This window comes from Acomys minous (assembly GCF_964271855.1).
Source record: "Acomys minous genome assembly, chromosome: 19".
Taxonomy (NCBI): domain Eukaryota; kingdom Metazoa; phylum Chordata; class Mammalia; order Rodentia; family Muridae; genus Acomys; species Acomys minous.
The window spans coordinates 35,023,232-35,037,092 of record NC_140499.1 but is presented as its reverse complement, the minus strand read 5'-3'; the positions used below and the strand labels follow the sequence as shown (position 1 = coordinate 35,037,092).

Sequence of the window (13,861 nt, the reverse complement as noted above, 5' to 3'; positions counted from 1 at the left end):
TTTGCTTAGGTTTTTAGTTCATCTGTTTTGTTTTTGAGTCTCACCCACAAGTTTGTGAAGATGGGCCTTTAGAGTTTTGGTTTTTTTTTAAATAGCAGTTTGAAATGTAAACTGACCCCATAATGAGACTTGCTTTATTACTCTTCAGTCTTCCTGGATAGGCCCCTGTAAAGCTGTGTCTCTGTTTGCTCTATTTAAGTCCTAAGGACTCTTTCTCCCTGGGGGTATTTTGACTTGGTTAAACACACACACACACACACACATAAAAAAAAAAAAACAGAACAGAACAAAAAACCAACCCCCAAAACCACAAGAACAAGAACAACAAAAACAAAAAGCCCCACCATTAACAATGAAAAAAGAACCCCTCAAATTATGTGTGTGTGTGTGTGTGTGTGTGTGTGTGTGTGTGTGCGTGTGTATCTTGACTAAATATCTAATGATGTTGGAATCACCTCAGCTGCTCGGTTTATGCAGGAGGCTCTTTTTTGTGTGCTGAGGACTGAATACACTTGTAATTCTAATATACTGAAATCATATTGTTTTGGGGATTTAATAAATGCTATGATTTTTAATACAAATTTTTATAACTTGTGTGTATGTCCATTTTTATGTTTTTGTGTTGGTACTTATGGACCCTATCGGTCTTTTTAAAGGCTGTACGTTTATAGCCTCCCCACTTAGGGACACTCAATAAATATATGATACCTGACTGGCTATTCTCCTTGGATTATAACATGCTGATAGGATTTATTTTAACTGTAGTGATGGCTGCACCTAGCTTTCAATTTCTATCTGGATTTCCTGGCCCAAGAAGTGGAAGGTAACATCATGTCATCCAGGAAGTCACACGCTGTCTCCAAAGCCTCAGAAATGATGCTTCGAGCATGTGAACAGGGCATGAATGACGTACTGGTGAAGGGTCAGTACACGGCAGCACTTTTGGTTTTTCCCTCACTATGTACCTTGACTGACCTCAAATTCATGGTCCTCCTGCTTCAGACTCAAAGCTCTTGGGTTATAGGTTACCATATCTAGCAGCCCTAACCCATGTTAGACAAGTGCTGCACAATTGACCACAGCTTTAATCCTTATGTTTCCTTCCCAGTTATAAATGTATATACATCTGAAACTTCAGCATCTTAGGTAATTTTTTAAAAGACGGGCAAAACTGAAATGTAGGCTCTGTTTCTTAACAATTCAACTTTATTATACAACAACCCAACTAGCTTACATAAGAGGGAAAAAAGGTTAAAGGGAAAAAAGAGTGAACCTTCCAGTATCTGTTCCACGGGACGGGACGGGTCCCTAGGTGTCTCCCGCCTGCGTGCTGGTCCGGCCTGTTCGCTGATCCTCCTTCCAATCTACGATCTACATGAAGTCAAGCCTGGTCTGAACCTGTTGCCCCTCTCTCCTCTCCGCCTGCCTGTCTCATGTAGGAAGGGAGGTCTCCTTCTCCCATTGAGTGTTGATTAGAAAAACAATAGTCCAGGTGGAGTCCCCAGGTCTGCTTCCTGAATTCCAGGCCCAGGATGGCTCCACCCAGTCTATCTCAAGGTTAATCTCAGGAAGTATCCATGGTGTGTCCAAGGGTAAAGCCCACCAAGACTGCTTTCACCTGTGACAAAGCTTACAGTCCTTCCCACACTGAAATAAAGTCCAGCATAATATAGTTTCTTCATCTTTCCTATTTCTCTTTCTGGGTACTTTACCTGAATGACAAGAGAGAGGGATGCATGCCTGGGCTCCAAAAGCTTGATAGTCCTGCTTCTTGAAAATGTGGACTCTGGCAATTTACTTGACTTCCTGTTCTCTTTCTGGACTGGAAGGAAGTGATCTGTGCTTTCAACGACCCACAGGGGTGTGGTAGGTAAGGTAATTATCCTGTGAGAGAAAGATAATGGCAACACTCATGCCTTGCACAAAGAGCTGCAGGATCTACTTGCCTCAGGGTCCACTCTGTACAACTCAGATCGGCTGTGCTAACTGGGCCAGGTGGTCAGGATTCCATGGTTGCGTTGGTAACTTCCCTCTGGTCTTGGCTTTTGATGGGATCCAAAGCAACCAAGCTAGTGTACCTTGGCAAGTTGTATTGTACCTCCTTCTCATGGGCCACCACCATGCAGAGAGCATCTCATTAGTAGTTTATATAACTTTGCTTTTTGAGATAGGGTCTCATGTAGCTCAGGCTGGATCTGAACTCTTTATGTAGCAGGGGCTAGTTTTGAATTTCTGATCTTTTTGCTTCTACTTCCTAAGTGCTTCGATTACAGGTGTGTGTGTGACCATACCCAAATTTGTGAGTCTTTTCTTGAAATCTTGTAATTCACTGGTAATATTTTAGTAAGGAGGAAAGAAATTCAATCTGTGTTCACTCTTGCCTTGTGAGGTTTTCTTACAGCCCTCCAATTGTTTTCATGTTGTTTATATAATCATTGACCCAGTGTCAACTTTAACCTTTTTCTATCCCTAACAAATGCTTAGATTTATATAATACAATGAAATCCAATATGTATCTAAAAAGCCACACCCCCCCAGGCAGTACAGAAGAAGCCTAATTAAGAACAGTTAAAGCACTACCACAATGCAAAAAGTTGGTTTTCTTTGACTTGAAATGATTAAATATTGTTAAACAGAATCAAAGAAACTTCTAAATGTTTTTGTTTAAAGTGGAAAGTTTATTTGCTTAGTATACCAAATAAGATGCAAGCACTGTCATGACAAATATACAGAAATATGTAGATTAACATGGAAGAACAATTTAGTTTAAATGACGGGAAATCTCTTCAATGTTATAGCAGCATATTCTCAAGATGAATGTCATATTTGGTTAATAATATATTTCAAAAAACAAGGGTGAATCAATTTAGTTGGAGTCAGTTTGTAAATTGTTCTTAAAAATAAAAATCCAACTCTATTAATCCACACCAATTCTACATTATTACAAAAATTTTCATGTAAGTATTAAAGGAGATGAAGCAGTTAATACCTTTTTTGTTTAAGCAGTTATGAAAATTATTACCACAAACAAAGCAGGCTAGCTGTTATTGTCACCCACCTGAACAAAGGGCACTCAATGTCAGTTTCGGGCTGTGGGACATCAGGGTTTGGGGTGGCGTATGTCAGTGCACAATATGGTATAAAGTCAAGACAGATGGCATCTGCCACAGACATACATAGATTCCTGTAAGAATCAATTAACTTTTATTATTAGAAATATTTTTAAGACTAGAGTCTGGAGATTTCTCCCTTTGAATGCCTTAACTTTATACAGCAGAAGCTACTGAGGCCTGGGAAAGCAAGACTTGGTTATCCTCAAAGGATATTGAGGATAACCAAGGAAAAAACTCTAGGGAAAAACTCCACTTGAAATGGGCCACGGTGGCACATGGCCATAATTTCAGGACTTGCCGGATGGAGGGGGATCAGGAGTTGAAGATCTGTCTCAGCTACATAGGATGTATGAGACTTTGCTGTTGTTGTTATGGTGGCACATGCCTTTTTAAAAAAAATATTTATTTATTATTATGTATACAGTGCTCTGCCTACATGTACACCTGCAGGCCAGAAGAGGGCATCAGATTACATTATAGATGGCTATGAGCCACCATGTGGTGGCTGGGAATTGAACTCAGGACCTCTGGAAGAGCAGTTAGTGCTCTTAACCTCTGAGCCATCTCTCCAGCCCCACGGTGGCACATGCCTTTAATTCCAATACTGGGGAGGCAGAGGTATGCTGATCTCTGTGAGTTTGAGATGAGCCTGGTCTACAGAGGGAGTTCCAGGACAGCCAGAGCGACACAGAGAAAAACTCTAAAAACCGAAAGAAAAGGGGGGCAGGCAGGGAAAAAAGAAAGAAAAGAAAAGAAACTGAAAACAATACAAATAGAGCAATCACCTTGTTGACTTGTCCTTGTTTTTGCTGAAGAATATTTTTTCAAAGCTCGAGGAGGAAAGGCACTTAGTACAGCAATGGCTTAGCACTTCAGAGCAGAAAAAAAACAAAGCTGACTTGTCGTCTTCAGTTTCATTTAATGTGAAACACACAGAGCAGCAGTATTGCATTTTTCCAGGTTCCCTTAAGTAAACAAAAGAAAGTGTTAGTCATAAAAGTCAAAAACTCCCAAATTCAGTTAAGGTCTAGTTCGAAAAAATGAACATGTTCTCATATTGAAAGAAAGTAATTATTGCTAAAGTAGATTTTGCAGAGGCCAGGTTTTAATAATAGTAGTAGTCATACAAAGAAATTGAGAGAATATATGCAACCTCAAGTCTTACATTCTTTTTTTTTTTGGTTTTTCGAGACAGGGTTTCTCTGTGTAGCCTTGGCTGTCCTGGACTCACTTTGTAGACCAGGCTGTCCTCGAACTCACAGAGATCCGCCTGCCTCTGCCTCCCGAGTGCTGGGATTAAAGGCGTGCGCCATACAGAGAAAAGAGAAAAGGCATGTGCTGGGGGCAGGGCATTTGTTTTGTTTGTTTTGGGGGATGGTCTCATTATGTAACTCTGCCTGGCCTGGAACTTGCTATGTGGACTAGGTTGGCCTCAGACTCATCTATCTCCCTGTCTCTGCTTCCTAAGTACCAGGATTAAGGTACCCATGCTTCTGTGTACCTGTGCTTGTGCATGTGTGTGTGTGTGTGTGTGTGTCTGTCTGTCTGTCTGTCTGTCTGTCTGTCTGTCTGTCTCTGTGTGTGTTCACAAAGGGGCCAGAAGAAGGCATCAGATACCTTAGAGTTGGAGACACAGGCAGTTGTGGACTTCTAGTTGAGGGAGCTAATAGCCAAACTCTAGGCCCCTGCAAGAGGTTTGGAAGGTTTGGAAACTAGGTGATCTTAACCACTGAGCCATCCCTCCAGGCCCGAGACTTTTAAAAAAGAAAATACAGAATGTAAAAAGAATCAATAGAGAATATATTACTGAGCAAAAATACACGTTAACATTCTATTTATGTCCAAATAAAATATTCATAAGGATACATGTTCTGCTTATGAATTGTATATATTTTTAACTAAAGTTACTGCAAGAAAATAGAAAAAGCCAGTTAAAACCATTTGCATTTGTTTATCCTTTTTAATTTTGAGTTACTCTGACTACTGTTGATACCCTTAGAATCTCCCTCACTGTAAAAGACATGTAATCCACTTTCTCAAACAAAAATGCCTTTAAAGACATCTTGTGGTCTCCAGAGAATGGAGGAAAAGGGTGTGTGGAGGGGGACAAGGGAAGTGGGGAAGAAAGAGCTCCTTTTAACAGTCTTTAAAAGCAAGATTCTTGGAAATATTTAACTCATGTCAACTTTGCCTGACTTATTTGCCAAGAGCTAAGAAAACAAGTGATGGAGCCTGTAATGGTGGGCCATAAAGACAGGAGGAAGTCAAAGGGAAGAGGAGGTGCCTGCCCAGACACTGGAGAACAAACTGAGGGTCCTGCAGGATACTGACAAGACCATGCAACTGTGACGCCCTTGGCCTTCATCTGTGATCCATGTCAAATAAGTAACATCCTGTGCGTCTTAGTGTCCCTTCAGCTGGTCCAGGCTTGAGGTTTGGAAACTAGGTCACTGACTCCTCTATGGCTCATGAGAACTGTGAATTGAGTCATTCCACCAGGAATAAACCTGACTATCTGTGAAAATAAACTTTAAGCCAATATTGCTGTGCTGTGGAGAAAGCATTGTCTCAGGAAGTCGGTGGGTGAGTGAGTGGAATTTTCTATGAATGACATGCCATGAACAGTATTTTTAAGATCCTCAAAAACATCTTTTCGCACGTGGTCTGTAGATAATTCATTTTATTTCTATATCATATAATAGATCCTACCAATAAGAGGGTGGGGGAAGGAAGTGGTTTCCTTTTAAGAGCCAGTACAGAGAGAAGATATCACCAATGGACGGCATTTGTTTGTGTGTTGAATCTCAAATCTCCTTCTACCACCAAGCTTTATCCCAGCTCTTAACAAGTTTAAGTTAAATTTAAAGTTTTGAGAGAGGGAGTTTTCAAGTTGCTAAGGCAGGTCTTCAATTTACAAACCTTCTACTCCAAACTCTTAAGTAGCTTGGAATACAGACTTCTGCTACCAGGCCTATTAATTAATTAATTAATTAATTAATTCTATTTTAGACAAAGTCTCACTGTTTAGCCCTAACTGCCTTAGAACTCACTATATAGAGCCTAGAACGTGAAGAGATACACCTGTCTCTGCCTCTGAAGTATTGGAATTAAAAGCATATGCATGCCATCATACCTGACCTAGTAAATATTGTCTTAATTACATTTTTAAAACTTATTTTGTATTATCTAGGGATTTGGCTGTGTGTGTGTGTGTGTGTGTGTGTGTGTAGGTCAAAGGAAAACTCACAAGAGTTGGTTCTCTCCTATTGTGTGAGTTCTAGTTATGGAATTCAAGTGGCCAGGTGTTGCTTCAATCTCCTTAGCCTGCTGAGCCATTTCAATGGCCCCAGGAAATGTTAGTGTATATCTCAACAGCACAGGCATCTATGTCAATCTAAATTATCAAAATACAACTTTAAGTAAAAAAAAAAATCTTTTCTTTTTCTTCTGTTTTTGTTGGCATTTGTTTTATTTCTTGAGATTAATTGTCCTGTATACATAGGCTAATTTGAAACTCAGGCTAACCTTTAACTCATGACCGTCTTGCCACAGCCTCCAGAGTGCTGGGGTTAGAAGAACATGCCACTGCTTAACTTTTCTAAGTAGATTATGCATCCTGATAGTTTCGTTTTCATTCTATGTCATTTTCCCCCAAAATTATGATTTTAGCACACTGAGTTATGTTTTACAACCCAGCAATGAAGAAAGACCCAGCCTATGAAATGTACAGATAAATAAACATAGTACTAGATGGATTCAAGGACAGTATAAAAGTAATGTGTACATTTTAAAAATTTCTATTTTATCTTTATTGAGAAATAGATTCTTTTCTCATATACTATATCCTGATAATAGTTTCTCCTCCCTCTACTGCCCCGTTTCTTGTCATTTCCCCCATCTCTCACTAGAAAAGAAATGGTTTCTAGAGATAATAATTAAGTGTAGCAAAATAAAATATAATAGGGGCTGGAGAGACGGCTCAGAGGTTAAGAGCACTGGCTACTTACTCTTCCAAAGGTCCTGAGTTCAATCCCTAGTCACCACACGGTGGCTCAAAACTATCTATAATCAGATCTGGTGCCCTCTTCTGGCTTGCAGGTGTACATGCAGGCAGAACACTGTATACACAATACATAAGTAGATCTTTAAGAAAAAAGCTATAATAAGATAAAGCAAAAACCATTATGTCAAAGTTGGACAAGACAAACCAACAGAAGGAAACGAGCCTAAGAAAATTCACAAGAATCAGAGACCCACTAACTCATACACTCAGCAATAAAAACCCTACACTGGAAGCCATAATACATAGATAGGACCTGGTATAGACTGAGGAAGGCCCTGTGTATGCTGTTTACATCTTTGTGAGTTCACCAGAGCTTTGATCGTGTTGATTTTGAGGGCCTTGTTTGCCATGGACCATCTCAGTAGGGTATAGGTCCTTGGGAACCGGAGTTCCTGAAGCATTCCTGGACAAAGATAGGTGAAGTGACAAACAGAGTCAAACACAGGGGAGTCTGATCTAAGTGTATTTTGCAGGCAAGCAAGCTAGGTTTTTATACACATTTTTTTGAAACTGGGAGTATTTTGTGGTTACGTTTTTTTTTTTTTTTTTCATTCAAGGAAGTCAGTGAAGCAATCAGGCATACACAGTACAAAATACAGGATGCAAAGTAATAGTGTTGCCATAATTCTTAAGTCACCATTCTTAAGTCATTAGCTTGGTATCAGTATGCATGTGCCCTCTTTATCAAAGGTCAACGTTCTCTCGTTATGCCAAACATCTGTGAGTCAGGACAGTTTTTTCTTAGTTCTTTGTATCTGAGGGTCACTATCTGGCGCTTTCTTAAACACTTTATTTGTAAGTCATAATCAACTGATGGTTAATTCTTAGCCATGTTTCCTTTAACAAGTGGAGTGGATCTCAGTTGTAAACTCTGGGCCTGAATGGCCCTTGGCTACAGTCCCAAGTTACGGCATTTCCTAGCTACACAGTCATGTTTGAAAAGTTCTGATATAAGAGTAGGTTAGAAAAAAAACAAACAAACAAAGACAGAATATGCCAACACAAGAAGGCTGCAATCAGTTACTCCTGGCAGGAAGATCAGACCCATTCCAGGAGGCTCTCCCTGGGCAGGGGTCGTCGCCTGGGGTTGTGCAGTAACATTTGTCACATAGACGCCACTGGAGGGGTCGTGACTCTTGTTGTCTTGGTGTCCTCCATCCCCTCTGCTGTTGTAACACTCTTTCCACCTCCTCTTCCATGGAGTTTCCTGAGCTCTAAGGGGAGTGATTAGATGGAGACATTCCATGTAGAGCTGAGTGTTCCAAAGTCTCTCACTCTGTGTAATGTCTGGGTATGGGTCTCTATAGTTATTCCCATCTGCTCTGGGAAGAAGCTTCTCTGACTGATGATGGCACTGATCTATGAGTATAACAGAGTATCATTAGGGGTCATTTTATCTCTACATATTTCCTCCTTGGTTTAGACCAGTATTATTTGGTTTTACCCTAGGTCCTGGGCTATCTAATGTCAGGTTTTTGGTCACTTAAACAGTGTCAGGCATGGGTTATATCTCAAGGAGTGGGCCTTCAGTCAAATCTGATACTGGTTGGTTACTCCCACCAGCTTTGTGCCACCATTGCCCTAGCATATCTTGCACACAGACCCCATTGTTGATCCAAGGTTTTGTGGCTGTGTTGGTGTTTCTCCTTTGGTAACCAGCAAACTACTTTCCTTACCAAAGATGCTAGAATATAGGGGTGAATATTCTATGTAGGCACCAACTTGACATTTCCATGCTCAATGTAGGTGCGGTTTTCAGCAATGGAGCCTTGCCCTCCTTGTAGAGAGCAATCTACAGCTTGGGTTGTTTGGGGGTTCCTGTGGGACCCTGGTTTGCCTATCTCCACCTCTCAAGTGCTGAGATTTCAGTCATGCACCACCATGCCTAGGAAGAAGTGATAACTCCTTGGTGGAGATTTGTCAGAAGTCACTGACAACAATCTGAACACAGAAAAGGGTTCTGAAAATGTATAAAACAGTTACTGTGGCATTGCACCCTGACCCCTGAAAAGCGTTGCATAAGATGGAAAACTCTTCTAAGAATTGTACAGTTAAGACCTTAAACTCTTTTAATCCAGTCAATACATGTATGGTCTCTTTGTGTTCTTCCTTCAGTTATTACAAACGTATTTATGAGCTTGGCATGGTGGCTCATAGCTATAATCCCAACCCTGAAGAGATAGAGGCAGGAGGATTGCTGCAAATTCAAGGCTGCCCTTGGCTACAGAGTGAGGGCTTATCTTAAACAGCAGAACACATTGATCAAGCATATGCAATATACATGGAAATCCAAGACAACCTAAAATTTAAAAGCTGATGCTGAGTTGCCTATAATTAATCAGATGAGAGTAGTGATCTCAGGTCATAACCAGGGCCCCATAGCAACCAGCGTGCTTTCTCTCTTCATCACGGGATGCCATAGAAATGTAGTTCTGTAGACTTTTACTAGGCCAGTGGTTTTGGAGAGTTCAGTCCAGGGTCCCTCGGCCCCATGTGTTTGGACACACGGAAGGAGCAGCCCCCAGTGTAATCTAAAGGATGCACTGCTCTGCTCGATGATGACTTGTGTGAGGAATATTCCCAAGAAATGGAAGCAAGGGAAAGTGGAGTATGAACAACTGATAACTCATGGTGCTGCTACTCACAAGTTATGGATTTTACTATGTGCCTGTCAGACTGGCACATACAGAACGTGCTCAAAATTTTCTAACTAGGTATTTTTAACCTCAGTTGTGGTAGTTCTGCTGGGTCTTTCCATTCTTAAATGTCGCCATCCATGTTTCTCAACAAGCCTGTGTGTGAAGCAAGGTAAGGGTTGTGTGAGAGAGCGCAAGTGTCTTCACAAAACAAGGCAGAAAAGCTGGTGTTTTTGAAAGCAGGCCTGATGTGTTGCTCGGCCAGATTGGAACTTGGTAATAACACAGACCTTTTGTTCTGATGTTTGGCAAACTTTAAAGTCTTTATGGTCATCTTAAAACATAGAACAGTTCATGGTACGGAGCAGAACAGTGTATCTTACACGTGGCTAATGGACATGTCCTAGCTGGAATGCGTTGCAGACCAATCCTGAATGCTGGCCTCAAACTCAGTATGAAGCTGAGGATAAGCCTGGGCTTTTATTCCTCCTGCCTCCACCTTCTCGGTTCCAGGATTACTGGTGCAAGCCACCACATTTGGCTTTGGTTTATATTTTCTTTTTATTAGTTGTTCTTTGGTTTTGTTTGTTTTAAGGTCTGACTTTTTCTGGGGAGACATGAAAAAGCATCTCTTTTCTCCAGATAGGACACAGAAAACAGGGCAAAGAAACAATCCCACCCAAGGGCAGCTTACCAAACCACTGATTTTATTGGGGTTACTTACAGAGTCATGAGCGCCCGACTCAACGGCAGCTTCATATGGATGGTCCCCCTTCAGCCAGTGTGGATGACAAGGCAGGAAAGCTGATGAAAGGAACACGCAGCGCAGTGGAGGAAAGTTCTCTCCTGGGAGTGCCACTGCTTACACAGCCTTGAGGTGGGCGGTGTAAACTTGGAACTTTCTGAGCTTTAAGGAAATGACTTCATAATACCATGAAGCCTCAATCCCTTCCTTTCCTGCCCATGTCCAACACATAAGCAGACCATAAAATAATACACGCCTTTCAAATGACAGAGAAGTTAACTCCGCAGTTTCTTTCCTCCCATTGTGATCCCTGAGATTGTAAACTGTAAAAATCTGTCTTTTGTTTGGAGCAGTTGAGCCCTAACACTCATCTTTAATCCAAGAGCTTTCTGTACACAGGCTTTACTGGTAATAAAGATAACCCTAGGTCAAGAGGTGAAGCAAGAAACCAGCTGACAGAGGATTAAAGAGTAGGAAGGACTTTGAGGTGAGGGGTATTTAAGACAGTGTAGAAATAGAAGGAGCTCTTCAGCTTTTAGCTCCTCAGCTCCTTGGCCTTTGGCTTTTGGGGCTTTTTGGGACTTGAGCTAGCAAGCCTTTGGCCTTGGGTTTTTGGCCGGTTCCTCCTGAGCTGTCAGCTGAGCTAGTGAGTCTTTTGGGCCTTTCCCATTGGGATGTGAGCTGAGTAGAAAAGTCAGCTGGGTGCTTACTCTGCCTCTCTGAGCTAGCAGGTTTTCACCCCAGCATCGGGCTCCTGAGTCTTTATAGGTAGACTAGACCGATCAGGCATTTTCTTTGAAAACAACAGTTATCCTGCCTTCAGTTTCCACCTGTACCAGTGAATCCAACCATTTCTATTGCTGCAATAAACCACCAAAAACAAGGGAACTAATAGAAGAAAGAGTTTATTTGTGCTTATGGTTCCACGTGGGCTTACATTTTTCAAAACCTATTTTATTTTGGGTTCTTAAACACTAAAACCTCACTTCCAACCCACCAACCAGAGGAAGGAGAGAAAGGGAGAAATAGGAAAAAGGGATGGGGGACCTGTTTAGACGTCGTCCTTTGGACCAATTCCATTCTGTGTCGTCAGGATATAGCAGCCCAGTCCAATAGCCAACACCAAACAGCACAGGAATCTGTAGTGGTGGCAAGACCCAGGAGAAACAGCAAGGCTCTGCTGAATCTGTGAGAGTGCATGGAAGTAGGCAAAATCAGCAGGAGTACCACGAGAAGGTAGGTCTCTGGAACATTTCTCTCTCTGTGAAGCAAACACCAGTGAAGACCAATGAAGAACCAGCGAAGTGTTGCACAGCGTAGAAATGCCAAAAGCCTGGTCCCACAGTCCGTGCTGCTTTTTATACACATTCTCACCATCACGGCCCCTCTCACGCATCTGCTCCCAGTAAGATGTCACACGCCTTCTCTTCCAGAAAAACATCACGTGACCTCCCACAAGACTGCTTTCACCAAAATACCACGTGACACAACTGAGTCTTCAAAGAAACCAGAAACTTTTGCCAAAGGGATAAGAGACCATCACTGTGGGTAGACAAGGCAAATTGTAGGTGTGGCAGAAGGAGCAGGAAGCTGTGAGGTCATCCCTTCAAAAATAAGCATAAAACAGAGAGAGCGCCACCACACCCAGCTAATCCCAGCACTCCGGAGGCAGAGGCAGGCGGATCGCTGTGAGTTCGAGGCCAGCCTGGTCTACAAAGCAAGTCCGGGACAGCTAAGGCTACACAGAGACATCCTGTCTCAAAAACCAAAATAAATAAATAAATAAATAAATAAATAAATAAATAAAAAAAAAGAGAAAGAGAGAGAGTGAGCGGCAAGACATAGAGTGAGACTATGTAAGCTCAAAGCTCACCCCCAGTGACACACTTCCTCCATCAAAGGCCGTACCACCACCACCTTCCTAAACAGAGCCACTGACTGTTGGGTGTTCAAATACCCAAGCCCATGTGAGACATTTCTCATTCAAATCACTGTAACAAGTCTATTGACAACTGTTATGTTTATTCTTTGATTTAAGGAACCTGTGATGGTTAGTTTTAATTGTCAATTTGATACAATCTGTAGAGTGTCACCTTGGTTGCTAATTGAGATATTAAGATCTGCCCACTTTGGGCGGTACCATTCCCTAGGGGGTGCTGAAGTGTGTAAGAATGGAGAAGTGGAGGTGAGCACAAGCACGGGTGCACTGACCTGTTCCTCTCTGCTTTGACTACACACGTGACTAACCTCAAGCTTCTACTGCTGTTGCTGCAAAGATGGACAGTAACTTGAGATCAAATAGTTTCTGTCCATTTTCTCGCAGTAACTAAGACAGAACCAGATCCTGTCTGAATAAAAGTAAACACTCTTAGGAGGAGTAATGTGTGAGGATGCTATCAGTGATTAACACCATAGGATAAACTGCTGTGTTTAGGTAGTTAAGATTTTTTTTCTGAGGGCCAACTGCAGGTCTGGTGACTGCGGAGATAGGTCTCAGAAGCATTAACGTTTTGCCCTTGTTTTACTGAGCAGTATTACATAAGTTGACTTGAAGTCCAGGCTTGTTACCTGTGAAGTGACGGGATTAGATAAGAATGATGCCTTTTTATTTATTTTTTAATATATTTTATTAATTTATTCATATTACATCTCAATTGTTATCCCATCCCTTGTATCCTCCCATTCCTCCCTCCCTCCCATTTTCCCCTTACTCCCCTCCCCTATGACTGTGACTGAGGGGGACCTCCTCCCCCTGTATATGCTCATAGGGTATCAAGTCTCTTCTTGGTAGCCTGCTATCCTTCCTCTGAGTGCTGCCAGGCCTCCCCATCCAGGGGATGTGGCTTTTTAAATCTCTGAAAATGCACCTCGTTTTCTACTGGGAAAGGCAAGGACCATGACCGAGAATCTCCTGATTCACTTATTCAGATACTTGGATCTCTTGCTTGTTTGTTTTTTTTTTTTTAAATAGGATCTTGCTATCTAGCCACAGCTGCCCTGGCAACACTCCTTTCCGAGTTTTGGGATTAAGGCATTATGTCTGGCTTTGCAATGAATGCTTCTTTTGAAGAGAGCTTCCATGGCTGGAATATTAAAAATTAATAGTTCTGAAAGTAGCTCATTAGAAGATTTTTCAAATGTCTTGAAGGATTATAGCTGTTACTATAATTTGACCCCATTTTCTCTGTTTACAGTGGTCCCCAAGGAGACTCTGAGCCAGAGGAGAAAGAAACAGTGGGTCTAGGCCTTCCATAGTCAAGGAGCTATGGATTGTGGGTAGGAAGGGTGTACAGGGACGTGGAAC

The 13,861-nt window shown here is 41.8% G+C and overlaps 1 protein-coding gene across 3 annotated transcripts in view; it reads right to left on the bottom strand.

Annotated features, from left to right (window-relative positions):
- LOC311590120 (uncharacterized protein) overlaps positions 1-10,678 on the bottom strand; it is a 44,188-nt gene extending 33,510 nt beyond the window's left edge. The window contains exons 1-4 of one of the 3 annotated variants that reach the window (XM_084768993.1): positions 10,537-10,678; positions 3,899-4,078; positions 3,059-3,184; positions 1,713-1,884 (exon numbers count right to left, since the gene is read on the bottom strand). In XM_084768993.1, coding sequence (XP_084625119.1) covers positions 1,713-1,884; positions 3,059-3,184; positions 3,899-4,078; positions 10,537-10,571 — 513 coding nt within the window. In that variant the 5' untranslated portion in view covers positions 10,572-10,678. The remainder of the gene's footprint in view (positions 1-1,712; positions 1,885-3,058; positions 3,185-3,898; positions 4,079-10,536) is intronic. The other 2 variants (XM_084768994.1, XR_014776774.1) reach the window with 2 other exon arrangements.
- Positions 10,679-13,861: the final 3,183 nt, after the last annotated feature.